The sequence below is a fragment of the Pelmatolapia mariae genome, linkage group LG7 (assembly GCF_036321145.2).
Source record: "Pelmatolapia mariae isolate MD_Pm_ZW linkage group LG7, Pm_UMD_F_2, whole genome shotgun sequence".
In the NCBI taxonomy this organism is placed as follows: Eukaryota; Metazoa; Chordata; class Actinopteri; order Cichliformes; family Cichlidae; genus Pelmatolapia; species Pelmatolapia mariae.
This window is the reverse complement of record NC_086233.1, coordinates 16,694,792-16,721,996: the sequence shown is the minus strand read 5'-3', so window position 1 is coordinate 16,721,996 and position 27,205 is coordinate 16,694,792. Positions and strand designations below refer to the sequence as shown.

The window sequence follows — 27,205 nt, the reverse complement described above, 5'->3', positions numbered from 1 at the left end:
TGGTTTATTTGAAGACTTCCAGCCACGGTTTAACATTCTAATTACACGACTGCCTTAACACTGCATTAAATTGATTAATAGACTCAACTGGCCTCTCTCAAATTCTAAATGAGCCCACCCATCATCTTAATCACACTCTCAGTCTTTCATGACACATGGTAGAGAAACGGAACATTTGAAAGTATTTTCTGAAATCCTTCTTCTGTCTAAGAATTTCTTAATAACCTATTATCAGACTTTTCTGAAAACTGTGTGAGATGCTTCTAGTTCATCCAAAACACCACAGCCAGAGCGCTACCCATGACTATCCAGACACTCTGTTTTATAAGATTGTATTTAAAACTTTCTTTTTCCATAAAGTTTTTAGTCAAGGTAGATTAGGTGACCCCTCCTTTAGTTATGCCAGATGCTGTTAAACTGTCTTTTCTCTCCTATAGTTTGTTTTTTGTCCTCTCTATTTCTATGCCCTTCTTTTTCTCCTGCCAGTCTGATCACCATGGTAGTGTGCAGATACTACCATGGTGATCAGACTGGCACTGGAGTGCAGATAAATGCTGAGTGCATAAATGTTGAGGATCAGGATCAAAAAGACATCAGACCACCTTCTTCCTTAGGTCCGCCTGAGGCCTTTGTTTCATTATAGCAGAACCAGAGCTGTCATATTTATACAATTAAAAATAAATATCAGTGCAAAAAAGATTGTTGTATTGTTTCTTTTTTATTTATGTAAAATGTTATATTACGTATACATGAATAGCTTACAATTCATTTTGAAAGTGCCTGAATTAGTAAAAAAAAAGAGAAAAAAAAAAGAGTTTGGATGTTAAACAGATGTTTTTACTGGACAAATGGCTCCGTCAGAAGTTCAGTGAATTTTGCAATAATTTTGAATGGTCTTTCAAAACTGTCATATCCTGATTTAGTCTCCAGCTGAGGTCAGTGATTTTCCTCCATAACTGTTATCCTGTGGGAAATGTTTGTGTTTGGGAATGCTCTCCACCTAAAGACCAGCTTCACAATACACAAGACAACAAAACAATATATAATATATATAAAATATGGCGGCCTCTCCTTGGTCCAATGTGACCTGTGGATATTTGGCTTACTGTAACATATTGTAAATAAAGACCTAATGTGAAACCATGGAGGAGCTTTATGAACACAATTCCAAAGACCATATAGTGTGGAAAAATATTGTAAAACACAAATATTTAAAAAAAGAAAGAAAGAAAGAACGAAAGAACGAAAGAAAGAAAGAAAAAAAGGAGTGCACTGCAACAGTCATTGACTGCAACATCCGGACCTGGGAGAGGCAGAAGCTACGCGCGAATTGTCAATCCTGCCGAAAATAGATAAGGAGAAGAAGACGCAACCTCACCTTTGGACCCATGACAACCGCAGCGCCACCTTCGCCAGCTGACTGTATCGAGTTCACTCACTCCGCTTACAGGCTCCCTGCTTTTGTCTTTTTCCTACTCTGTTTTATGAAGCGGTGACATTTGTGAGAAATGAAGCCGAGTACGCGGCACATCCTGCTGCTGTGGATGCTGGTGTGCTCCGGCACGACGCAGGCGATAGAGCCCATTAGCACCACCATAGCTGTCGGCATGGCTGCGGCTCTCACCGGGATTTTAGCTAGGTATCAGAACCTTTTTTACTATTTCCACGAGTGCTGCCGACCAGAGTGGATTTCTTTCAACAAGACAGGTAGCATACCCACCAAATACACCTGAACCTATTCTGAACTGCACACAAACAACACCCTAACTGTCGCTAACTGCCGCTTTAACGTTAGCTGAGCGGGGGATGTGCTACATGATAAGCTAGCGATACGACTAGTTTATTGGTATAAACATGTATAGTGCTTTTCTTTTATCTTCTTTTCTTGTCTTTTTGCATCTTTAAACTTGATAAACATTGTTTTGCCTGCTGAGCGTAGAGAGACGCATTTGTCACGTGTTCGTGACGAATAAGGAAGTTCCGCGTTGTAGAGCAAGAAGCTAGTTGGTTTACATGTTTAGCGCGGTATCACCGTGGTGCTATGACTATTTTGCCACAGAAAACGACTCATATCCGAAATTAGTTAGTTTTAACGATGAGAGCGAGACACGTATATGTTCTTTTGCATATTTTTTTGACTGTCGGCGTGCTAGTTAACGCATTTGATCCGATCACAACAACAGTGGTTATCGGTATAGGCGCGACTCTGGGGCGGACTATCTACAATTACTTTCGCGAAAGCTGCGATTCCAAATGGATCGCCTTCAATGCGACAGGTGAGCAGGTGCCCCGTGCAGTGTAAACATATTACCTCTGTGCACATGGTTTGTTTGACCTCGATTAAAAGTGCAGGCAGCTGTAACGTTAATTATTTACGTTATCGTACGGCGCCGACGTTACAGTGCTATCGGTGTGGCTTATTTTAACCCTCGAAACTGAAAGCTAACTATCAGAGTAAAAGACTTTTAGATCACCTTTCAGCAGTGAACGTTGTGTAGACCCATCGGGTAACCTGATCTAAGCCAAAGACCGCCATTGCTGCCTCTTTAAATGTGAAAGGACTGAAGGAGCTAACTGTAGATGTGTATAAATGTGCTGTGAATGTTTACATTAACTTTTTATCAGCCTGTAAAATGATGGAGATGTTTGCTTATGTTTGACACCACTGTTCTAGGTAGTCTTGACTGCTCATCTCGTCTGCGTGCAGTGTATGATTAAGAGGGTGTTCTAAATGAAGTTCTTCTAAAAGGCATGACTTTAGCCATTTTTTTATCCTCCAAGCTGGTCAGCATGAGGATCTGGGAGCAGCTTAAAGTACTTTGGTCACATGAACCATAAACCTAGTTGCAGCTGGAGTTTGATTCAGATCTTTTATGGCCATAATACAAATTTAATTATCCATCCGTCTTCACAGCTTATCCAATGGAAAATTGGAGGTTACCCAAGCTGTCAGTGCACTTAATTAAATTTTTTTAAAGTATTTATTTAAATTTTTATCCATTCTGTTTTTTAACCATTTGATCAGTTCCTTTTTCTTGCGCACAAAGTTTGTACTGTCCTGTCAGGTACTTGTTGATATATCTTTCCACTAACTACATGAACATATGAACCTATAAATGGTTTATGATAATGAAGAAGGTGAGACTTTTAGCCGCCCTACTGCTGTGGCTAAGGAATACAAGAAAATTGTTTTAGACTCATACATTTAGCCGTTAATTCCTTTGACATTCTGCTGTGTAGGTCTCCGAAACGACCTGGATACCAAACTCTTTGGGCAGCACATCGCTTCACGCATCATCTTAAAAGCTGTGAGTGGATTCATGAGCAATGAGAACCCGAAGAAGCCCCTGGTGCTCTCCCTGCACGGATGGACGGGCACAGGGAAGAACTTTGTCAGTAAGCTGATTGCTGAAAACATTTACAAGGAGGGAATGGACAGTAGCTTCATTCACGTGTTCACATCCACACTTCACTTTCCACATCAAAGTCAAAGTGCAACCTATAAGGTATGGAGAGCCACGCATTTAGCTTTTGATTGAAACCCAGTGGTCTTGCTCTGTTTGGTCCGATTTATTCTGCTGCCTCTCTCTCCTCAGTCTCAGTTACAGCAGTGGATCAAAGGCAACGTCACAAACTGCGAACGCTCCATGTTCATTTTTGACGAGATGGACAAGATGCATCCCGGCTTGATCGACAGCATCAAGCCCTACCTGGACTACTATGACAAGCTGGACGGGGTTTCTTACCGCAAATCAATCTTCATCTTTCTCAGGTGAAAAGCTGAAAGCATTTCCACAGGACTAAGTTGCTTTAAGCAGGTTCTGTATCTGTGTGGGTGTTGCACAGTGCATGTGAACAGCAATGCTCCTACTCCTCAAAAACACATTTGGAAAGACGTTTCTGAGATGGTAATGGCTAATGGGCTCTCATTGTCTTATTTTTGTTATTAAATCAACTGAATGTGAGCAGTGCTGTTCACAAAAAAATCAGGAGTGTGCTATACTTATACTTATTCTCAACAATGACGTAAATAAAGGTATAAAGGCTGTGAGTGATAACAGACAGTTGAACGCTAAATCTTATGTTTCTAATCTTTGTCATAGCAATGCTGGAGGGGAGAGCATTATACAGACGGCGTTAGATTTCTGGAAACAAGGGCGAGATCGAGAAGAGATTGAGCTCAAAGACCTGGAAACATCGCTCTCTCTGTCAGTGTTCAACAACAACCAAAGTGAGTGTAAATGACACTAATATTTGTGCCATTATCCTTTATAAATGAGTAACTGCTCCACATGGAAATCTTTGTTCCAGGTGGCTTTTATCGTACGAATTTGATAGACAAGAACCTGGTGGACTTCTTCGTCCCTTTCTTGCCTCTGGAGTACCGACACGTCGTCCAGTGCGCCATGGCCGAGATGAAAGCCAGAGACATCAAGCCAGACCAGGACGTGGCAGACATGGTGGCCAGAGATTTGGTGTATTTCCCCAAATCTGAGAGGGTTTTCTCTGTGAAAGGCTGCAAGACGATAGAGAGCAAGCTGGACTACTACACATAATGTCAGCATCTGATGGATGCCGGGCTTGGTCACTATGTGCACTTTTTTTCCCCTGAGGAAAACACTCAGCCAAAAGACTAAAGAGCTGACTCAAGAGGTCTTTGTGACGGTTTCTGTGTCTGGCCTTGTGGTCATGGAGATGATATCAGGAGGCCTTCTGTAGTGTTACATTTCACTCGCACTGAATGAAGGGCTGATGAAGAGCGCAGTGCCAGCTGAATGAAACATTAATAAGAATGAAATACTTTGCATTGCAACTGATCAAGGAGCTTGATGTCTGCTTTTATGTCGCAAGAGTCTCAAAGAGAGTTTTTCCTGAGAGCTTCTTGGTTATTAAGGGTGTCCTTCAGTCAGTGAAACTGTCATTGTGGTGCATTTGTTTTTATGAATGTGTAATGCATCCATATAGATTACTGGAAAACACCTGCCTTACTACTTCATTTTAAATTCTTTTTAGTACTTTTAAAGTTTTTTGTTTTTGTTTTTTTTACCCACTGGTCCACTGTACATGTAATTCAATTAAGTCAAGGGAGGACTTTGTAGGTGAGATCATCACAGTGAAGCTGTTATAGAAAAGGATTACTGTGCAGTCCAAAAAGTAATGACGCAGAATAGTTTTACATGTGTCATATTAAAATTAACATTTGCAAAACATGTGTGCTACTGTTAATATCTTAAATTAGCTTCATGTGATTCATTGCAAATATATATGATAATATATTCTGAATATGTTTGTAATGCATGAATATAATCCTACTTGAAAGGACACCACAGACTTTTTTTTTTTGGCATCACTGCAGCTGCAATTGGGCCCTGCATAAACTCAGGATTTTTATTATTGTTTTTTTTTGGATAATTCAACAATGTGGTTGTATGTGACTGGTTATCTTATTTTGATTTAAAGAAAGTAAAAAAGTGATTCCCCTCATAGCACCAATACTGTCTGGGAGAGATGAAAGGAAGAGCAGGGAGCATGAGAGCATACACTTGTGTTAGCGTGGCACTTTCTACAGGAGGAAATGATCTGCTGGTTCCCCAAAATCTGACACTTTGTTGGGTTTTTTGAAAGCATTTCAAGGATCTTTTTCATTTTCTGCACATCTCTGATTCTGAGATAATTGGTGCTTATGGAAACTTACCTTACCAAGCTTCTTGGCTGTAAACACCACCAGAGTAGCAATGCACAAATAAAATATCCAGTTTTCTTTGTGGGACTGTTTTTTCTGCTCCACATTTGGTTAGAACATAGGCACATGGCAGGACACAGTGGTATACAGATTGTATAAGGAGTATCTGAAAGCCGTGCAGAAACCAATTAAAACAGCTAAATGTTAATTGTTGCAGTACTCGTTATTAAAAAAAGACAAAACGTTAGTGGTTAAGCCGTCTACTTGCAAGGTCTTTATGAAGTCATCATTCCTTAATGAAAGTGGTTTGACTTTTTAAAGCAGGTGGTCTAGGCCATGAGTTGCGTAATAATCAAACAACTTGCAAAACCCGACCGTGCAAAGTCTAAATGAGTGAACCTGAAATAAAGGAGCAACGTGATATACATTGCAGTAAGACCTTGCTCTTGTGCCAATATAAAGTCTAGTAAAATGTGAAGCTAAAAACATATTACAGAGCAAAAATCATTTTTTATTGAAAGAATTAAGCACTGCAAAAGTAAAGTGTGATGTCAACAGTTTGAGGAATATTAACTAAGCTTTATGATGCATATGTGCAACTTTATATAGCAACAGACTTACAAAATTTCAGAGTTCAAAGTATGTGTCCCATTTCGTGAACTAGAGACAGACTAATAGTGAGTTTTGAAATAAATCTTTATTTATGGGCATTATTTTATTTCATGATGAAACAGTATGGTTTGATTTATTTGAGAATAAAGTTGAAATGTGGAGATTAACAGTGTTTTTTCAAGTCAAACAACTTTGTTCTCAAAATACTACTTTGGGTTCTTATCTCAAGGAGAACACTTGTATGTTTTTGTTAATGTAGTCCGTCGATATTTTTGTGACTTTGTCTCTGTACACCACCACAACAGGTTTTAAATCAATCAATGTGAAAACTGAAGTGCTCGCCTTTAACTTAAATTCAAGGGATTTTACAGAAGTATTGCTGTTCTAGAATTGCAGCCATTTTTCTACAAGGTCTCTCATTTCCAGAGGCTCAAAAGCAACTGGACAACTGACTGACAGGCAGTTTCATATTCCGGTAAAGCCTGTCCCTTTGTTTTTCCATGACATTTATGGAATTGATTCTATACACTGAATTTGGATTTGGTATCTTCTAGCTGGAGCTCTTAATATGAGGTCCAAAGAGATGTTAATGCAAAAGAAGGACGTCCTCATGTTTCTATGATGCTTTTCGACAGCAAAGGGATCCTGTTGCTAGTGCTTAATTATTATCTACCATACACTGCTGTAAACTAAGCAGTTTGTAAGACGTTAAAGCGTCATGAACACATGGCACTCATATGTCTGATTATAGCTGTGATCTGGCTTTATGTAACAGTTTAGCCCGTCAGGATCCCACACAGTCCTCCTTTGTTGAACACAGTATCCAAACCCTCAATATTATCAGCAACAACCAGCATCACTGTTTACACAGTGGAAAACATCATGACTACTTTACTATTTTTCATATGTGTGCACAAAAGTATGCAAAAGTCAAAAAGGATCTGGTGTCATTTCAAGTTTATTTATTAAATTTAACACAGTAATTGCCACACTTTTTCCCCTCAGAGTGTCCTTTTTGTTACAAACAATGTTACCAAGCTCAGCACCAACAATCTTCATGAGTCTGCAGATTTCATTGCTTGTTGCATATTTAGGTGGATACACAACAGCTACCAGGCACGGTCAGAAGGTAGGTCCAAAGTCTTATACCAGCAGAACTGCATTAATGCAGCCATCGTTCTCTGGGTTATTTGTCACCTGAGCATATTTACCTAAGGAGTGAAATAGATGACATTTAAATATTTAGCCCTTTTCCACCATTTGTAGCCTCAAATACAGTAAATATACACACTGCTGCACTCATCCAAGAATATGTAACCATTCGTCAACACTGATATTTTGTCATCATTTACCAAGACTGGTGAGTGATCTGACTGTTGCAGCACATGTAAATGAGCTGAGTTTAAAGACTCACCCCAGATAACTTTTCCTCCTTGTGTTACCAGGCCCAGCTCACTGACATTGACTTCTATAACTGTTCCTTTTGTGATGACTCCTAGAGAGGTGTAGAGGGGTGAGGAAGGGTTCTTCTTCACTCCCAGGATCGGAAGACAGAATGTCGCTTTCAGCTCTGGGTGTGTGACGTGAGCCTTCTTAAATCTCAAACCCTGAAAACAGAACAGAAAAATGGCAATAAACAATGAGCATGTGAAGTAAAGGTGTTTCCTTCAAGTGCAGAATATAACGTGTAACACGTGCAAACATTTCAGTCTGTCATCTGCTTCAATCTTACCGTCGGTCTGATGAAACGTTCATACTTTGGAGGTTTACGGGTAAAGCCATCACCCACAAAGCAAACTTTTGTGACCATCCTCTTCCAGGCTTTCTTTTGTCTCTTTCCGGTTCTGATAACTTTAAGCACCTCCGTCTCTCCTTGTGCGCGCACCTTGGGCAGAGGCACTTCCCATTTGCCCTACAGAAATGAATCAAGGTTGAGTTTACAAACAGTGACAATATTTCCACACATCACACATCGCAAAATGAAAGATGGCACTGAAAAAACAAACTGGAAAAGCTGCAGCTGATGAGCAGATATTTGCCGACACTTACGGCCTTCTCTTTCCTCTTCTGTTTGATCATGTTGGAGAGAACTTTGGCACGAGACTGTCCCTCTCTGTCCAGCAGGTAGGCTGGCACTGCTCCCTCGGGGGTCTTATCATCGTTCTTCTGCTTCGTCTTTCTCTGTTCGTGCATTTTGATGCTGCAAAGACACATTAGATATTTGGATGTTTATGGAAGTTGTATTTTTGTATTTGACCTTTTTTTTTTTTTCTTCTTTTTTTTTTTTAAAACTCACGTCTTCTTCATCTGGATCTTCTCTGCGTGTCTCTGTTTGTGGTACAGTTTGGCCTTCAAACCTATCATCTTCTTGGCTTTGTGAGACCGCTCGTGGGCCTCACGGCTCTCCTTCTTCCTTTTCCTTTCATGGTGATCCAAACGGTAGCCATGCCGCTTGCGGTGTAACTCAATGTGCTCGTTCTGGGGCTACAAGAGAAACAAAACAATCATGAAAATCAATTGAACCCAATTAAAACATATAATAAGAGCATGGCTTCTCTCTGACATTTCAAGTAAACTTTACTGCACAGGATTCAGTACACCGTAGCTCCAGCACGAACTACTGATAACAGCCTGTTCAGTGATTTAACTCCACCAACCGTCTAATTCTAAAAAAAAAAAAAAAAATCTATAAAGAGTACTAGAGGCTGTGAAGCAGGCACATCTGAATTTACTGCTGAGCTATACGAGTTTCTCAATGAAGGCAGAGCAGCCTGGTGGTGTTTCTACAGCTCTCTGAACCACTCCACCAAAAATGAGATGTAGAAAGCACAAGGTTAGCAACAAAACAACAACAAAAATAAATAAATCCGTAAAGGCGTCTAGGTCAGCACATATTGTAAAATGAGTGTGTGTTTTCACAGATTCTTATTAAAGGGCAGCAGGCTGGAGATGTTGTCCCACACACCTCTGATCATGGAGGTCAACAATATTTTTCTGATTTAAAATTCATGATTTAAATAAGTCGTAAACAGCTGACTCTGTGACAGCACTGGTTCAGATGGCAGAAACAGAAATGCCAACAAAAATTCAAACCTTCATGGTTTCATCACAGCACAAAAGTTTCATTTAACTTAAACCTCCAAAACACTACGTTGGGCTGTGAAGTTATTTAATTTACATTAAGAAGCTTACATCTACTTGAAATTTAATTAAATATGTTCATCAAATATTAGATCAAAGAAAAGGTATGAAAAGGACCAGAAGGGTAATAAAAAAAAAACACTTTCGTAACTGATTGTTTACATGTAACGTTTACTTTTTCGGACCATCTCACTTGTGGAGATTTCTTTTACAAATTTGGCGCATTAAATGCTAAATTATGAATTTGTTTTACACATAACAGGCAGGTTCGTCCAGATGTAAAACGACAAGGGGAGATTATTTCAACACAGAAACGCATAAGAGGTATGACAGTTTAGATTAACTTCAGTCAGCTTCACTGTCTAAAATACAAAAGCTCTACAAAAACAGAGCGAAATGGCCTTTAGCTTCACCTAACATAGCTCTTCCACAGCTAAATACCCGAAAATGTTCTTAATTTTAACATTAGAGGGAATATAACGCACTCGGTTAAGTAATATCAAAATGTTTTGACACAGTAAGAATCACAGTGCTGTTCAGAGCAGCGGGGCGCGTCACTCAGCCACATGTAATCCAAAGCTAACGCTAGCACAACATGCTAACGCGTTAAACTCCCTGATAAAAGCTAATTAGTGTATTTTAAACGATTTGATTTCTTACCATTTTGTGTGCGCGGAGTTACGTGTTACGATCAACGTGTCGTAGATGCTAACAGTTGGTAAAGACGCAAAGTTTCGGTGGTTTTTTGCTTCAGGCTGGGGTCCTTCTGATGTTGTTTTCCCCGGAGCCGATACTTAGAGGAAAGACGTCATCGTTCTGTAACCACTTGTCCGTTCGTTTCAACTGACCGGCCTCAGCTTAATGTAATACACGGACGGAAAAGGTTTACTGTACACGCTGCGAATAGAAAAACTTACAAAAATGCTATTGTAAATTATGAAAGTATATTAAATGAGCTACAGCCGCAAATATGGACGGAAACAGAATTGATTTGATATCCGGAACTATGTTATGACCTCTAAGGTGTCCCGGGGATGCATTTTGATGTGTACCAAGCGTGACTTTTTTTGAGAGGTATAATATTTTTTCATTTATGTAGGGCTTCTTTCGGTTTTGGGTAAAGTTCAGTAATCTGCTGATTAGAACGACAGTCTTTCGGGTTCTCCTGTTTTAAATGTTGTGCTCCATCCGTAAAGAGTCGGCTGACATTGGTTCGTTCAGTCCTCTTCTGTCTAATGTTCCTCCAGTATGGCTCAAGGCTTCTCTGACTCTGAAGAAAAGGCAGCTCGGATAATAAGCAGGTATTAAAAATGTCTCTCAGGGGATTGCAGACCTTTATCAGGATGATTCGGGTGAGATATAATTTTTTCCCACCCCCCAAAAAATCAGTACTGCCAGTGATTAGGTATATGAACTCTATGATTTGATAACCTGGTTTTGGTCCACAGGGGAGGCGTTTATTCGCTGCGGGACTGCAGTGTTGCAGATGTAGACTAAGCTGTCATGTAAAGAGACATTACAGCCTTCTTCCAGGTAAGTTCTCTTATTGGATTCATTGGTTAGGTGATGATTCGTGTTATATTTAAGATATATTTTCATATGAAGTACAAACACCTGTCATTGTGTGTGTTTTAGTTTGAGATTGTTAAACTTAATTATTGCTCTGCATTTAAAATAGTTTGAGACCTTCTTGCAGAATGTGAAAAAAACTCGTTCAGAAATCTTGGGTGTACCTTTGTAAAGACATCAATAAAAGCAAACTAGGCCTTAACTGTTCTTTCCTGTAATACAACAGTCAAAAACAGTCAGTTGCAGATAAACTAGTCAGTGATAGACTTTAATGTGGTAGCAGTGAAATCCTCATAATTGTGCTTCCTGTTCCTGTCATAGATGATGTCAAATCATTACGGGCTCTCGTCAACCCTGAAATATCCAGGTGAGTAATTTAATTGCATTCTGCATCTGCATTAAAAAGTACCCAGCAGATTCTGAGCCGCATCAATTTGTGTGTCTACAGAATCCGAAACATCGGCATCATGGCCCACATCGATGCAGGCAAGACGACAACCACAGAGAGGATGCTTTACTACGCCGGTTACACAAGGGCATTGGGAGGTGTGCAGGAAAACAGCATGCCGCAGTGATGCTAATTCTTTATTATTAAACTGACTCTGATTCTTTTTTTAAATGTTTTTTTAACAATTTGATTTCATGTCACTGTTGTTTTTAGATGTAGATGACGGGGATACAGTGACAGATTTTATGGCCCAAGAGCGAGAGCGTGGCATCACCATACAGTCAGCAGCAGTAACGTTTGACTGGAAAAGTCATAGAATAAATCTCATAGACACACCAGGTAAGAATAAAGAAATAAGGCAACTTCTAGTAGAAATTTAAAAAAGAACGACACTGAATGACTGCGTCACTACAGGACACGTTGACTTCACGCTTGAGGTGGAGCGGGCACTTCGTGTGCTTGATGGGGCTGTGGCGGTGTTTGACGCGTCGGCTGGCGTTGAGGTTATTTCCCCTTTTCCAAACACCTTCTTTTTTTCATTAAAAAATTGGCTTCAGCCTCTGATCAGTTTTTTTTCTTTTGAAAACGCCAACAGGCTCAGACTCTGACCGTGTGGAGACAAGCAGAGAAGCACCACATCCCCTGTGTTTGTTTCCTCAATAAGATGGACAAGCCGGCAGCAAAGTGAGTGACTCAGTTTAAGTTTTCCCATTTAATGCAAGTTTTGTTTTACTTTTCTGTTGCAGTGTTAAAATGGAGACTCTCTTTCATTTTGTTTTCTTTCAGCTTCAGTTTCTGCATTGAGAGCATAAGGCAGAAATTGAAAGCCAATCCAGTCCTCTTGCAGGTAGGTCTTCAGAAATTTTCAACAGCTCTTTAAGTTCCTGAAAAATTTTTCCGTTTTACTTTTCAGATTTTATTTACACATAGTTTTGAGTCTCCAGCCTCAACTGACATCTACACATCAGCAGCTTTATACATATATATATTTTATATTTCACAGTTAAAGCACTGCACCAGTGTGCATGTAAGCCTACGTTATTAAATGTGATACTAAACTTGGCTAGCACAAAAACAGGTTTAAAACAAAATGTACTTACTGGATGAACTGAACAGAGTGTCTTTTAGTACAACAATACAACACATAAGTATTTAACAGCGATATTTCACAATTTATGAACCCCTGTGTCATAGATTCCTGTTGGCAGTGGAAAAAACTTCACAGGTGTTGTTGACTTGTTAACCAGCCGGAAGCTGATGTGGAAGATTAAATCTATGAGAGATGATGGCAGAGTGTTTGAAGTCAAAGCTCTTGACCGGTCTGATGATCCAGACCTCCTGCAGATGGTTAGCGATGCAAGGGCAGCTTTAATTGAGCAGGTACACGATCAGATTGGAGTAACGTTTTCCAGCATTTCTTAAGGTGCCTCAGATTTTTTCTTTCAGTTTACACGTCTTTTCTCAAATCACAGGTCGCTGATCTGGATGATGAGTTTGCAGAACTGTTGCTTACCGATTTTAGCGACAATTTCGATGCCATTCCCTCTAATAAAGTAAGTCTTGCAAATTGTAGTACCCCAATATGACCTTTTTAAAGTACATCAGTGCTGCTGTTAGTTCTTGTGAATATAGACTTATCAGTGTCGAACACGTCTCCAGCTTCAAGAAGCCGTGCGGCGAGTTACTCTGGCCCGTAAAGGTGTGCCGGTCCTCTGTGGGAGCTCTTTGAGAAACAAAGGTGTTCAGCCTCTTTTAGATGCCATCACTGCCTACCTGCCTGCTCCTAATGAACGACACCATGATGTGGTGTAAGTGAACCTTTCAGCTTACTGCTAACTTAGACTAGACCTGTTATAACACCAAATTAAGAACAAGTATGTTTTTCACCGTTCTTATCATTTTAGATCACATTCTCTAGTGTAGATCAGATTAGGTTTTCATCCACCGCTATGAGGTACCTAACTGTACAGCAGGTGTTATTTGTAAGCTGGAAGGATTGTTTTGTTTTTATTTTTTTTTTAATTTGATATTATTGATTGTTACTGAAATGATTGTTTCTTTATCTGTTGACCAGATTACAACTGAACCTAACTACAGAGAATGCTTGGTGTTGATGGTGTCAGTAGCACTGATTATCTCTTCGTCATGGCTTCTGTTAGCTGGTGGGACATATTAGGAAGCAAGTGAACATTTTGCTCTCAGAGTTGATGTGTTAGAAGCAGGAAAAATGGGAGAGCGTACGGATTTGAGCGAGTCTGACGAAGGCCAAATTGTGATGGCTAGACGACTGTGTCAGAGCATCTCCTAAACTGCAGCTCTTGTGGGGTGTTCCCGAGTTGCAGCGGTCAGAAGAAAGGTGAAAGAGAGGTGTCAGAATACACTGTGTGTTACAGTTTGTTGCATATGGGGATCCGTAATCGCAGACCCGTCAGGGTTTCCATGCTCACCTCTGTCAACCTCTGAAAGGGCCAACAATGGTCATGTTAGCATCAGGAATGGTTGACTTGGCCTCCAAATTCTGAAGATTCAGTCGAGCAGCTGTGGGATGTGCTGGACAAACAAGACTGATACACAGAGGCCCCACCTTGCAAGCTATAGGACTTAAAGATCTGTTGCAAACTTCTTGGCACCAGTCACCACAGCACAGCTTCAGGGGTCTAAAGTCTTGACAGTTCAGGGCTGTTTTAGCAGCAAAAAGGGGACCGACACAAAATTAGACAGTGTGTCATAATGTTAAGTGTGATGGGTGTCATTTTTCACAGTTGGAGTTGGAGGAATGATAAGAACAAAAATTCAAATCATGCTCTAATAGTTACTTGATAATGTTCCATATTAATGTGTGCATTTATTAAAATATGGTTTTACATATACATAAATCATGTTTGTCATCATACCGTAAGCCCTGTTCATTATCATCTCACAGGCGGTGGTACAAAGACGACCTGTGTGCACTGGCCTTCAAGGTTCTCCATGACAAGCAGCGCGGCCCTCTGGTGTTTCTTAGGATCTACTCTGGTACTCTGAAACCACAGACGGCGCTCCACAACATCAACAGGAACAGCACGTATGCAGTTTTCAAACCTCTGATCTCCACAGCAGCTGCAGTGTAACACACTTTCACAGAAGTACTCCATCACAGAGTCATTATTACAACACAGCATGTCCAATCTTGTATATTTGTAGTGAGAGGATGAGCAGGCTGCTGGTGCCATTTGCTGACCAGCATGTAGAAATCTCTTCGATGACAGCGGGAAATATTGCTCTTACTGTGGGACTCAAGCAGGTAGAGCTTCTCTAAATTTCCAATATTTGCTTAAATTAAGATTCCCCCCCCCCAACACCCTCAAATGTTCCTTATGGTTTCTCCTTTCATTTAAGACAGTTACAGGAGACACTATTGTGTCATCGAAGGCGTCAGCAGCAGCCGCGGCCCGTCGAGCCCAAAATGACAGCGAGGTGGGAAAGAGGAGCAGAGAGTGTGCCAGCGTGATCCTGTCAGGAGTGGAGGTCCCTGATCCTGTCTTCTTCTGCACCATAGAACCACCATCTATGTCCAAACAGGCCGGTCAGTTATTTGAGGCGATTATGTGCTAGTGTGTAGCTGTGCTTCACCAACTATGTGCTCACTCACTCACTTATTTATTTTTACCATGAAAGATCTTGAAAATGTGCTCAACTGCCTCCAAAGAGAAGACCCCAGTCTCAAAGTCCGAGTTGATCCAGACTCTGGTCAGGTAATGCATCGGATTAGCCGGGACTTTCTTTGTCCAGTGCTAGAATGAGTCACCGAAACCACCTTCGCTCTCCGTTCTCAGACCATTTTATGTGGAATGGGAGAGCTGCACATCGAGATCATCCACGATCGAATCAGAAGAGAGTACGGCATTGAGACTCACCTCGGGCCGCTGCAGGTTGCTTACAGGGAGACAATTCTCCACGAGGCTTCGGCTTCAGGTACAAACACTTTTCACTTGTTACATTTGGAGGAACAGTTTTCGTCAGCTTCGCGCAGCAGCCGTCAAATTCTTTTTATGAATTTGGTGCAGACACGCTGGACCGGACAGTAGGGGAGAGAAGACATGTCGTAACAGTGGAGCTGGCTGTCAGGCCTGTGGATATCGCCTCAGTGGGTGGTTCATGCGAACTGGCTTTCACGGAAGAATTAGAGGGACAGCTTTCAGCAGAAATGAAAGAGGCAGTGGAGAATGGAGTGCACAGCTCATTTCTTCAAGGTAAATGGACCAAACTCATTTTTTCCCTCTTTCTTAAAGCCTCTGGTAAGCATTCAAGCTTGAGCAGTTTCTTTTGTGAAGTATCATTTTCATGACTTAAAACACACAAAGCACTGGAACGTCCCTTATTTTGGTTAAATATTTTTTTTAATTATATGCTGTATATTTATTACAATTTCATTTTAATCTGTTTTACTGAATTTCCCTCCCTTAATTGCAATAACTCCTTCATTCAGGTCCACTGCTAGGTTACCCATTGCAGAGTGTGTCTACACTGATGCAGTGTGTTACCACAGAACCTGGGACATCACCTGCCATGGTGTCTGCCTGCGTGTCTCGCTGCATGCTGAAGGTAAAAGCATTATTCATAAGCTCTTATTGGTTAGTGCTGGAACTATAAGGCTGAGTCGTGGTTCCGTTTCTTTGGATGCAGGCCCTGCGGCTCGCGGGTGGACAGGTCCTCGAGCCAGTCATGTCGTTAGAAGTGACTGTCGGCGATGACCACCTCAGCTCGGTGCTGGGAGACTTGGCTCAAAGACGAGGAACGGTCAGAGACATCCAGAGCCGTCATGACAACAAGGTGCTCTTAGCAACCGTGCCCCTGGCTGAGATGATGGTGAGAGGACACTCAAATGTTAACAGATTGCTTTTTTGGAGGGTTTAATTTGCTAGTGAGAATTATGATTTAAAAATTTGTGTCCACGTAAAGGGTTATTCCACCGTTCTACGAACACTGACATCTGGCAACGCCACCTTCTCCCTGGAGCTGGATACCTACGAGGCCATGAACCCTCAGGAGCAGAACACACTCCTCAAAAGACTCTCTGGCCTGCTGTGATCCCAGTTCAGTAATGTGACCAGAAGCCTTCTCAAACAGAGAGATGATTTTTTTCCTCCCCCTCAGACAATAATAATTAGTCTGGATCAAATATTTATTCTGTGAATATCTACAGCTGGTTAACAGTGACAAGAAGTTGTGTATGATGTTCTAAAATAAATGTGAAACCAGTCACTTTAAATCCTTGGTTTTTATTTTGTAAACAACCAGAAAAATCATCTGAACTGTTAACTTTTTATTGACAATGAATTCTAGAAACATTCATAAAAAAAGTGCAATCATAACAGTAACACCCTTGACATTAAATGTGATTTAAAAGTTCTGTGGAGCAAATCTAAAAAAAGGACGATGTGTTTCAGAGCTCATCGGTACAGTGATCTAGGCAGTTCAGCATTTTAGTTTCATATAGTTGAAGAATAGTCAAAAGAATATGAATTTCTTCCCTTTCCATTTCCCCATTTCATTTGCTGTGTCTGGTCTTCATTTTCAGACACCCTTGTACTCATGTGGACAGTAGCTGGAAAACAGCGGCTCAGCTGGGATGCCGCGCCTAATGTAGGACAAAATTATTTAGTAGTGGAACAACACCTTAATGCAAAATACCTAAATGAATCTCCTCTTAACAACAAGGCACCTGTTACCTGATAAAAGTAGCAAGTAGATACAAATTAGTGGCACAAAGGCTCCTCTGATACTTACTCTACCATACGGCAGCGGTGCAGCGACAGTCTGTTGAAGGCATCGCCGATGTCGGTCACGTTTTTGGCGCTCCACAGCCGCTCTGCCACGGCACTGGCACGAGGCCTGGAAGTAATAACAAGAAGCAGAAGTTTTGGTTGTCTGGAGTATTCGGGTTAACTCAATGCCAAGGAGGAAAGCAATCAGCAGTGATCTTAGAGAAGCAATTGTTGCTGCCCATTAATTTGGGAGGCTTATATGGACATTTTGAAAGTCTCAAATCAGAAAAAGACTGAACAAGTATGGGTTTGTTTGGAAGACTTGCCAGGAGAAAGCCTCTCCTCTAAAACATGGCAGCACATATTAGGTTTTGGGGATAATATCCTTTGAACAGATGAGACCAAAACAGAAGTCTTTGGCCAAATTGGTGGAAATCGAACACAGCATTGGCACAAACACCTCTTACCAACTGCCAAGCACAGTGGTGGAGGGGTGATGATTCAGGTTGTACCGAGTCAACCATGAACTCCTCTGAATACTAAAGTATTGTAGAAGCAAATGTGAGATTGGCTGTCAGACAGCTAAAGCTTGGATCAAATTCAGAAAAACTATAACAGAATGGCTGAAAGAGAAAAAAGTAATGCTGTATTGGCACAGTCAAAGTCCAGACCACGCTCTCGACCTCAAATCTGATTGAAATACTCCACAGCATTAGATAAATACTTCAAGAGAGCTGTGTTCATGCAAATAGCTCTCAAAGGTTCCTGAAAACCTCAATAAACTGAACATTGTAAACAACAGAGGGCCAAAATTCCTCCACAATGTTGTGAGAGAGAAAACAATTACCGAATGATAAAGTGCACTTCATTTTCCATACACTGCTTCTGCATTTTTGCTTAGTTATTAAATAAAAGAGTGTAATATGTCATGTGTTGTTGAGCTCGGGTAGCATTTACCTCATTTAGAACTGAATAATATGCATATTGTCTGTTAATCACCTATTAAAATGCACCTATATCAGGCTTACCAAAGTCTGGGTGTGAGGTTTGTAGCGTCCACATACTCTCCCCACAAGCAGGCCTCTCCACCAATCACCAGCTTTTTCTGCTCATCAGTTCCTGTTTTAAAATTTAGCATTTGATCGGGTCAGGGAAATTCAACAATGACACATTCGAAAAAACGAAAAGGGACAACAGTGATGAATAAAATAATTTAATTATCTAAATTATATATGACAGTAAAATATTAATTTATTTTTCTGCTCGTTACTGAACAGGCTTACACCAATTTGCACGGGAGTGACATTCCTGAAACTTGAGATCTAGGCCAAAAGTTGACTACAGTGTGACCCTGACAACAACAAAGCAATAAAATATTATCACATGAACGGAGTCAAGTTCTGACAGGTTGTAAATATGAATCGGAAATGACCTTAAAAAAATATATGAATCATTAATGCAGACACAAACCCTTAAAGTCCTGTGGGTCGGCCTTGTAAAAGCCCTGCCAGTCCTGCCCGTAGGAGATACGGTTCAGGTACCAGGGAGTGGACAGCAGGGTCTGGTACCCTGATGCAGTAACGCTTGCCATCTCATTCTGGTATTGTTCCTGGTTTCCCTTCCAAACGTGGATTAGTGTGTCTGCTTTCAGCTACACAGCACACACATACACAGATATCTCAGTAATGAGAACATAAGAGGAAAGTACGGAGAGGAACTAAGACAAAGCTTTTTCCAGCTTTATAGAGAACCAAACCTTACACATTTCGACCAGTCATGCACAAATGTACCCAACATTGTTTACTCATGACTTCCTTCTCAGTTTTTGCAGTATCATTTCAAATATGCGATTCAAATATGCGATAGTGGTGAAAACAGCAGCACATTAAAAGGAACAACATCTGAAACCACCAACCACACTGCCCCATGTTCAGTCTGTTGGCCTTTTGTCACAGCTGTGCAATTTTCAAGTGTACAAGTGTAAGCCTGTTGGAAGTAACAAAAAAATTGAGTTCATATCAATATATATTCAAAATATGACCAATTCTTGTTTAAAACTGACCTTCAAAGTTGAGTGGTTCAACTTTGTAGTACTTCTGCCAATCCTGCCCGTAGCTAATATAATCTAGGTACCATGGAGCAGAGAGGATGGTGGTGTAGCCTGCTGCCGTGACCTTGCTCATCTCCTTATCAGTTCCGCCACCAATCCACACATGCACTACCGTGTCAGGCTTTAGCTGGAATGGTTACAAATCAAACTTGTTCGCTTGAGTTAAATCGTTACATGAAGGTTGACTGTGACTAAAGAAATGATTAGAGGACATGACTGGTGTAACATCGTTTTGCTTTGTTGCCAAGAGTTAGATCAGAATCTCAAGACTAATTTTATGTCTGTCTCTAAGTTAGCATTAAAAGCTAGTAAGCTAAGCTTACTACAAAGTCTTGAAATGGGTAAAATGCTGTTACAGCCTACATCATAAAATCCCAAAGTCTAATAAGCAGACTTTAAATCTTTTAAGCCATTGACTCTCAAACTTTAGTAGCCAGGACCCCATACAGGCAAGACAAGCTTCTTAATGATGCAAATTGAGCTAGTTTGGTCTTAGCATCATTTCACAGTATTGATTATTTGAATATTTCTCTATGATTGCCAGCTAGCTAATATTAACAAGCTTCCTGAGAAAAGTGACTAATTTCATGACAGTTTAACACAATTATACAGTACTGTGCAGAAGTCTGGAGTCACCTTTCCTTTCAGGCTCATGAGAAATATATATATGTATCATGGTAATTATAGCCCCAGTAACTGGCTACTAGTGCGAGCCTATAATTTAGCATTTAGACAATTGAGTATTTATCTAACTTTCAGCAAGAAAGTAAAAAAGCATAATTTATAAATCTTTTTCCAATTAGTCCTTCACTAACTAAATTAAAAACTTCAAATTAAATCAAAGTTAAATTGATGATTAAGCATTCAACATTCAAATTGATTTAGCTAACGTTTCAAGACCTTACCTTAACACCATTGTCAAAGACCTCCTGCCAGATCAGGTAGCCCTTCTTGTTAGAGGTCACAATATCCAAGAGTCTGTTGGATCAAGAAAGCATATAAGGAAACTTTTTTTTCATTTCAACTATTAAATAGCAATCAGAGGTTTGGTGGGAAACACACTTTTGGATGTAGAATGATTCCAGTTTGCTGTAGTCTTCTCCAAAATGTTGCTGCTCCATGAACTTCTGAATGTCTGGGTTGGACTTCCTGCAGGACAAAACCAGCAGCTAATATCTTTTGCCTGACCTCTGAGGCTAAAAGTAATTTTTCTGACTATGCGTGCACAGTCTCACCAGCATGTGAAGTCCACCTCATCACCTCCCAGGTGAACGTAGCCATCAGGGAACACGGTGCTGATCTCCGTGAAGAACTGAGTCATGAATTCATACGTGGTGTTCAGGATGGGATTCACTGGTCCGAAAGAGCCAGAGGGTTTGGACCCAGAGTAACAGGGTGTGAGAAGATCTTTTTGGCCTGATGGGAAGTGATATGGAGTAAAGATCAAGACATCTTCAAATAAAAAAAATTGTTAAAACTAAAAAGTTGTCTAAAAACCTCACCTTTGCCCCAAGACTGTGTGTGTCCTGGAGTGTCAAACTCCGGTATGACACGAATGCCTCTTAGACGAGCAAACTCGATTACCATCTTCACATCGGCTGGTGTATACACGTGGGTGTATGGGTGGTAAGCTCCCTGCGAACAGTGGATCACAGCACTCTTAATAAAAAGCACCCTGCTCCTCTCTGGTGAAGTTTAAAACCAACAAACTTTGTACCGACCTTCTCGCTGAGCTGTGGGAAGGTTCGGCTTAAGTAAGGGAAGGCCTGCTCGTCGACAATGTGCCAGTGGAAAACATTGAATTTGTTCATTGCCATTGTTTCCTGTATGAATGAACCAGGAGAGAAAGTAATTTAGAAAGTCTGTTAAATGATTGAAAGGTAAAAAAAATGTAAAAAGTCATACCAAACTGGCCAAAATGACTTTAATGGGAAGGAAGTGCCGAGAGCTGTCCAGTAAGATGCCTCTGTGTTTAAACCTGGGGAAGTCATTGATTACTGTTGCATTGATACTTTTCTGAAAAAGATGCAAAGTTGGAAAAAAAAAGAACTTCAATTCAAATCTAGCTCACAAAAAGTTCTTTAAGGATTAACATGGCAGAAGACAAAAAACAGAACACAGCCAAATGTCTTTAACTTACAGCTCCATATTCATCTTCAAACACCAACTGGCTAAAGGTTTCCAGGCCTAGAAAAAAACAATACAGCACTCCAAAATAAACACATGATACAGTTCTTGGAAAACGTTACATTTAGTTTTATGGCAGTGTAATCTGAAAACAGCAAAGGATAATATGACCTAAGTTCAACAACAACAAGTTGTGTTGAGGTGCGTCCTGTGTAAAAGCTCAGCTGATTCCAAACCTTCTTTGGCATTAACATCAGCACAAAAACTGTGCACTAGGAACTTTGTGGTCTGGGTTTCCAAGGCTGAGCAGCACCTGTAGGTGGCCCAGTACTTTTGCACAAAGAGTCTATGAAGCTACAACTATAGTTAGCTTAGCATTAAAGTTATAAACAGGAAGCTGTGGCTCTGGAAGCAGAGTGGCTCATCTACCAATTGGAAGGTTGTGGTTTGATGTTCCCAGTGTGTTCATAGGATTTTGAGTGTGTGTAGGATGTGTAGGACTTTGGGTGAGTGCAGTAAAAAGCACTTTGAGAGCTCAACTAGAGCAGAAAAGCACCATACAAGTATGAGTCCATTTAGCATTTGCAAACACGGAAGACATGAGCAGACTATTACTGTACAGCTGAATAAATGAGATGCAACATGATCATTTATAAGCCTGAGAGCTGCTGGAAGGCATTGTTCACCGTTTCTAGCTAATCAGGGCCTTGATTTGATAGCTCTCATCTCGTCTCTCAGCCAGTAATCGAATAAGGACATTTCTCAAAAAACAAACAAGATAAACAAAAACTATTTATATCAGCTATTTAATTAAAAAAAAAAAAAAGACAAAGAAATCTTGATAGAATTTCTTGTTTTCTTATTACTAAACAGAAAAGGGGAAATAAGAAATTATTTGACAAAGAAAGTAAATGCTGTAAATCCTACCGTGCAGAGCTCCCCAGACCTTAGGTGCCTTCAGGACAGCAACTGGCTGACTCACTGTCAGTTCATCTGTAAGAAACAACCACCTGTTTACTGCATATTCATTTTCAGCATGTCAAAACTTGGCCGATTGTTGTGGAGGTGTTCAGGTCAGGGTACGGAAATGGTCAAGTCAAGGCCTTAAGGAAGGATTTGAACATTTGGTGTAGATTAACTGGGTTATTCTAGTATTTGCTCTCCAGGTGATCACTAATTCCACTGGAAAGTCTTCAGTGTGACCACTAAAACCAGCCAAAAATGCTCTAGTGCACTGAAATTAGCCTGCATTTCCGATGTAAATAAATGTATCATCAATGAAATATTAGTCAGAGTATTCACAGAAAAATGAATGTTATAACTTTCTTTGAATGAAAACAATTAAGCAATAATAATCTACTGCGACAGTAAAAAGCGTTTAATTGCCACTGCAAATTAAGGCAGAGCTGGTTATTATTGCTTTAGACAAGGTTTGGCACAGTGGTTCAAAACAAAGTGAGAGGGCTGTGAGATGATAAATGAAAAAGGAGATAAAAAGTACAGTGTAGTGTGTTTAATAAGGCTTTAACTATTATGAGTTCATAAAAACAAATTTCAATTCATTTCATTTGTAAATCAAATAAAATGCAAGTTGGTGGTACTAAAGTCACCTAAAGTTTTGTAAGAAGTCTCATGTCAAAAATGTAATTTAATGAGATTTTAATCTCTTTAAAACATCACAATATAAACCTTTTTTTTCTTCAGTCTGATTTCTAAATGTACTTCTAAGTCAAGTGTTAAAGTCTCTGTATGACTGGATCAGTCTCTCATTGGTGTGGAGGCGTGACAGTTGGTATGAGGTATTTGTGCTGATGAACTGCGTTCGAAATTTGGAGTTGTAAATTATGACCAAACATCACCCCTTGGGCATTGTTCCAGAAGTGTTATGATTCATCTTATGCACATTTTAAAACCTCTCCAAACAACCCGTTTGGAGAGGTTGATTATAATTGTACTATCATGGATTTTAACATTTAATATGCTAACTGAGGCCTGTAGTGTCTGAAATGCTTTTGCTCTGACCTTGGGGTGAGTTTCCTGGGATGTTAAATGCCCAAACCTGTGCCTTTAGAGAGGTGCCCACAGTGGCCAATGATCAATTAATCAACCTCGGCACCTGGCTGCCACTTAACCTTTTAATTCCTATGGGAGCTGTAAGGGTGTACTTAGTTTTTCCACATGTTTGCATAGTATAAAAATTTGTTTTCAGGTGGCAATAGTTACAGTAAAGTTAGCAACACTTTATACATAATCAATATAAAACAGCTGTACAAATTATAAAATGAGTGGCATACAATTTTTGGTCCATATTTTCATTCATTCGTTTTCACTTTCATTGCACATCTTTTTCGTTTGGTTTGCTTTGTAAAATCATAAAGTGGGAAGTACCCTGAAAGGCTGGAACATACATGTAATCAGTGTTGGGTGTAACGCGTTACTGTAATTAAATTACTTTTCCACTGAAAAAGTAGAGTAGCTAATTACTGTTCACAATTACTCACAATGTACTTGCGTTACATTGTAAAATAATTAAACTCGCTGAACATCATTATTTAATTTCAATAATTTATCTTCTAAACGTAGAAGTAAACTCTGCCGCTTTAACATCGCTGTAGTGCAGCTGCACGTCATTTCGCCCCAGTTTGCTGCGTGGTTGTATTCTAAAGCGGAAGATGTCGGACTCGGCTGAAGCGTGTGGCTGTTTTTTAAAATGGACATATTCCCGTCTCTTCACTTTTCTGAAACAAGCAGACAAGAAAATTACAGTAATATGTAAGCTATGTCCTGGGGAGAAAAACTATCGGCTGCTGTTAATAGCACGAGTAATCTACTGAAGCGCCTGACACGAGAGCATAGACGAACACTTCTGAGTGATCCTTGTTCATCATCCATGGATAACACCGCGGCAACTCCTGCTAAGCAGGCAAAACTTGATTTTACTTCAGCAGCACAGAAAGCGTCTGAAGGTGAGCTTAAAAAAATGATTGCAGGCTACATTATGGAAGATCTGCTACCGCTGCGTACTGTAGAGTCTACGTCTTTAAAAAAATTATTTATTATTAAAATTGTTTAATTTCTATTGTTTTCCCACTCAAGGTTTATAGGGATTTTAAGAAGTATTTAGTTAAATTACTTATTTAGTAATTAAGTTACTTTTCTGACACAGTAATTAAATAAGTATTTTAAATACAATATTGACTAAGTAATTAGTAATTAGTAATTAATTACTTTTTTTAAAGTAACTTACCCAACACTGCATGTAATAGAGTAAAAAGTACAGCATTTCCCCTCTGTGACGCAAGGCAGTTTAGTAACAGCTAGTTACATGGAATAGCTGAGGAAGAGGCACCTGATTGGATACCGCCGTTAAACATGACATGAACGAGGAAGAGAAGGTACTCACATGACTCGTCAGAAGTCACACTGGGGTATCCGTCACATTCAGAGTCAGGTGATGTGATCCACACTTGCAGCTCGATCAGATCAGAGGGATCTGATCGCCTGCTGTTTTTGCTCCACCACTGCTTTTTAGCGCTGCCGAACATGTACTCATAATACCTGCAGAGACACACAGCACGAGGGTGGAAACTGGCCCCTGAACGCAACACGGGCTGAGGTGTTGCCACATATATAAATAATGTGCAGCGGTTTAAATAAATAAATATAAAAACAGCTCATAAACACAGCTGCTCACCTCCTGTATGCGCTCTGTAGGAGACTGCAGCTCGGTCCAGCGGACGACGTTTTGGCATCAACAATCCTGAAGCTGCTACTGCTTAACTTGAATGAAACCTCTGAAATCTGCACTTTCTGCGGCAGAGGCCACAGGGAGCCGTACTTTGACGCCTCGAAAACGGGCTCGGCCTCAACATAGTCGTCGATATTGTTGTGCTGCAGGCCCTGGCAGAAGCTAAGGACCAGCAACAGCGACACGAACTTCAGCATTGCTGTTTTGTTGACAAGTTACAGTCAAGTCACAAGACCTTGCGACAGCAGCACTTTTATTTTGCGAGAGGGGCGGGACTTCCATGCGGAAGTCAAATTTAAAACAAATTTAAAGAGAAACTACAAACTTGCCTGCTCTCTTGAAAAGTACAATGTATCGTATATTTACTCAGCCAAATCATCGAGTCAGATCCAGTATGAATGAAATGTTATTAAAGTTGAAGCTGATTTACTAATGCTAAACTATTACGTGTCAAAGTACTCAGTGCAAAGTAAGAAAACGCGTGACAAAAATGATGATATAGTATATGATAAAATTATTAAAACTTTTGCATCCATACTGATTGCTTCAATCGACCGTCTATTCAAATTTAATGACCTTGTTGACCTTAAAACAGTCCACGTTTGGTACAGATCAAGACAATCCACCGTGGGGTAACTATCTGATCCCCTTCTGAATTTATACTTTGCTCACTTGTAAAGAAATGAACAATCGCTAATTGTAATTGTAGTTTCATTTTATTGGCAACAGGCAGAATATCGACCACACATCCAGAAATAATCCACACATTACGTAAAAGTTATACGTTAATTTGTATTTCATTGAGTGAAATAAGTATTTGATACCCTGCATACCGGCTGTCTGCCCATGTGTAACACATATGACAATCAGTCAACCAATCAATAGATACTCGTGTGTATAGTGTGTGTATAAAGCACGCTATTCCAACCTCTCCACCACTATGGGCAAGACCAAAGATCTGTCTGGGACAAGACTGTAGACCTGCACAAGGCTGTAATGGGCTACAAAACAATCAGCATGAAGCTTGGTGAGAAAATGATAGCTGTTTGTGTGATTATTCAGAAATGGAAGACATACAAAATGACCATGAATCACCTTTGGTGTGGAGCTCCATGCAAGATTTTGCTTCATGGGGTGAAGATCATCATGGGAAAGGTGGGGATCAGCCCAAAATTACAAGGGAGGAGTTTGTTAATGATCTGAATCCAGCTGGTACCACAATCACAGAGAACACCATTGGTAACTCAGTAAGGACTGAATGGATGTAATGGATTGAAATCCTGCAGTGCTCATATGGTCCCTGTACACGAAGACAGGTGTACAGGCCCATCTTAAGTTTGCCAGTGAACTTTAAATGATTCAGTGAAGGATTGTGAGGAAATGCTGTGGTCACTCGACGCCCCATGTTTAGAGGAAGAGAAATGCTGAGCATAATCTAAAGAACACCCTCCCCACAGTCAAGCATGGAGGTAGAAACATCATGCTTTTGGGTAGTTTTTCTAATAAGGATACAGGATGACTTCACCACTCAGCCAGAACACCGAAGCTGGATCACGGATATGTCTTCCAGCACGACGGTGACCCAAAACATGTCATAAAATCAACAAAGGATTGGCTAAAGAAGAAGCACATTGATGTTATCAGTTTAGTTTCCAGGATATTCTAGTTTATTCTGCCAGAATAGGCAGGCCTTCACGGCAGCTGCGTTTTTAATGGTTTCTCTGCTTTTACTTTTGTATTGTGTAAGTCAAAAGCACACTATATTATTGTGACATCAGGTTACTGACTTGGCCTTTTAACAATATTCCATTTTTTTTTCTTTCTTTGACTTAAAAAAGAAGGTTCTTTCACACTATGTTTTGGGATAGCACCTAAATGTACAGTATGCTTTGCATCACGAACCTACCTTTCTGTTTAAAAAGAAAGACACCAAACTTTGACCAGTATGTAAATTATACCTTATTATTCTATTATCTAGAGTATGTGAATGTGTTTACAGCCTAAAGTGAAGTGTGTGAAT

The 27,205-nt window shown here is 40.2% G+C and overlaps 4 protein-coding genes across 7 annotated transcripts; 2 read left to right on the top strand and 2 right to left on the bottom strand.

Annotated features, from left to right (window-relative positions):
* The first annotated feature begins 1,375 nt into the window (after nt 1–1,375).
* Nucleotides 1,376–6,388, top strand: tor1 (torsin family 1). Of its 2 annotated transcripts, none has more exons than XM_063478153.1 (5): nt 1,376–1,707; nt 3,241–3,506; nt 3,597–3,772; nt 4,104–4,231; nt 4,312–6,388. In XM_063478153.1, the coding sequence occupies exons 1-5, from the start codon at nt 1,509–1,511 to the stop codon at nt 4,554–4,556; spliced, it is 1,014 nt and encodes a 337-aa protein (XP_063334223.1). In that variant the 5' UTR covers nt 1,376–1,508; the 3' UTR covers nt 4,557–6,388. The 2 variants fall into 2 exon arrangements, with proteins under 2 accessions (XP_063334223.1, XP_063334224.1); XM_063478154.1 differs by lacking the exon at nt 1,376–1,707 and adding an exon at nt 1,994–2,276.
* Nucleotides 6,389–7,235: 847 nt separating this feature from the next.
* On the bottom strand, nt 7,236–10,235 carry nsa2 (NSA2 ribosome biogenesis homolog (S. cerevisiae)). Its single transcript, XM_063478155.1, has 6 exons — nt 10,097–10,235; nt 8,592–8,779; nt 8,345–8,495; nt 8,028–8,207; nt 7,710–7,902; nt 7,236–7,506 (listed from the first exon to the last, which is right to left on the bottom strand). Exons 1-6 carry the CDS (start codon nt 10,097–10,099, stop codon nt 7,439–7,441), a joined length of 783 nt encoding a protein of 260 aa, XP_063334225.1. The 5' UTR covers nt 10,100–10,235; the 3' UTR covers nt 7,236–7,438.
* Nucleotides 10,236–10,494: 259 nt separating this feature from the next.
* gfm2 (GTP dependent ribosome recycling factor mitochondrial 2) lies at nt 10,495–16,662 on the top strand. 2 transcript variants are annotated; one of them, XM_063478148.1, is made up of 20 exons: nt 10,495–10,788; nt 10,885–10,969; nt 11,327–11,372; nt 11,454–11,551; nt 11,667–11,792; nt 11,868–11,956; nt 12,049–12,137; nt 12,240–12,300; nt 12,648–12,833; nt 12,926–13,006; nt 13,113–13,261; nt 14,377–14,517; nt 14,637–14,736; nt 14,832–15,018; nt 15,111–15,187; nt 15,269–15,407; nt 15,500–15,685; nt 15,922–16,037; nt 16,119–16,301; nt 16,395–16,662. In XM_063478148.1, exons 1-20 carry the CDS (start codon nt 10,747–10,749, stop codon nt 16,521–16,523), a joined length of 2,310 nt encoding a protein of 769 aa, XP_063334218.1. In that variant the 5' UTR covers nt 10,495–10,746; the 3' UTR covers nt 16,524–16,662. The 2 variants fall into 2 exon arrangements, with proteins under 2 accessions (XP_063334218.1, XP_063334220.1); XM_063478150.1 differs by having other exon boundaries at nt 10,495–10,737; nt 16,395–16,661.
* A 112-nt stretch (nt 16,663–16,774) lies between these two features.
* On the bottom strand, nt 16,775–25,458 carry hexb (hexosaminidase B (beta polypeptide)). 2 transcript variants are annotated; one of them, XM_063478152.1, is made up of 14 exons: nt 25,132–25,458; nt 24,841–24,995; nt 22,365–22,430; nt 21,451–21,497; nt 21,216–21,326; nt 21,032–21,133; nt 20,813–20,945; nt 20,546–20,726; nt 20,373–20,459; nt 20,216–20,288; nt 19,263–19,437; nt 18,229–18,319; nt 17,223–17,327; nt 16,775–17,073 (listed from the first exon to the last, which is right to left on the bottom strand). In XM_063478152.1, the coding sequence occupies exons 1-14, from the start codon at nt 25,380–25,382 to the stop codon at nt 17,010–17,012; spliced, it is 1,641 nt and encodes a 546-aa protein (XP_063334222.1). In that variant the 5' UTR covers nt 25,383–25,458; the 3' UTR covers nt 16,775–17,009. The 2 variants fall into 2 exon arrangements, with proteins under 2 accessions (XP_063334222.1, XP_063334221.1); XM_063478151.1 differs by lacking the exon at nt 19,263–19,437 and adding an exon at nt 18,671–18,851.
* Nucleotides 25,459–27,205: the final 1,747 nt, after the last annotated feature.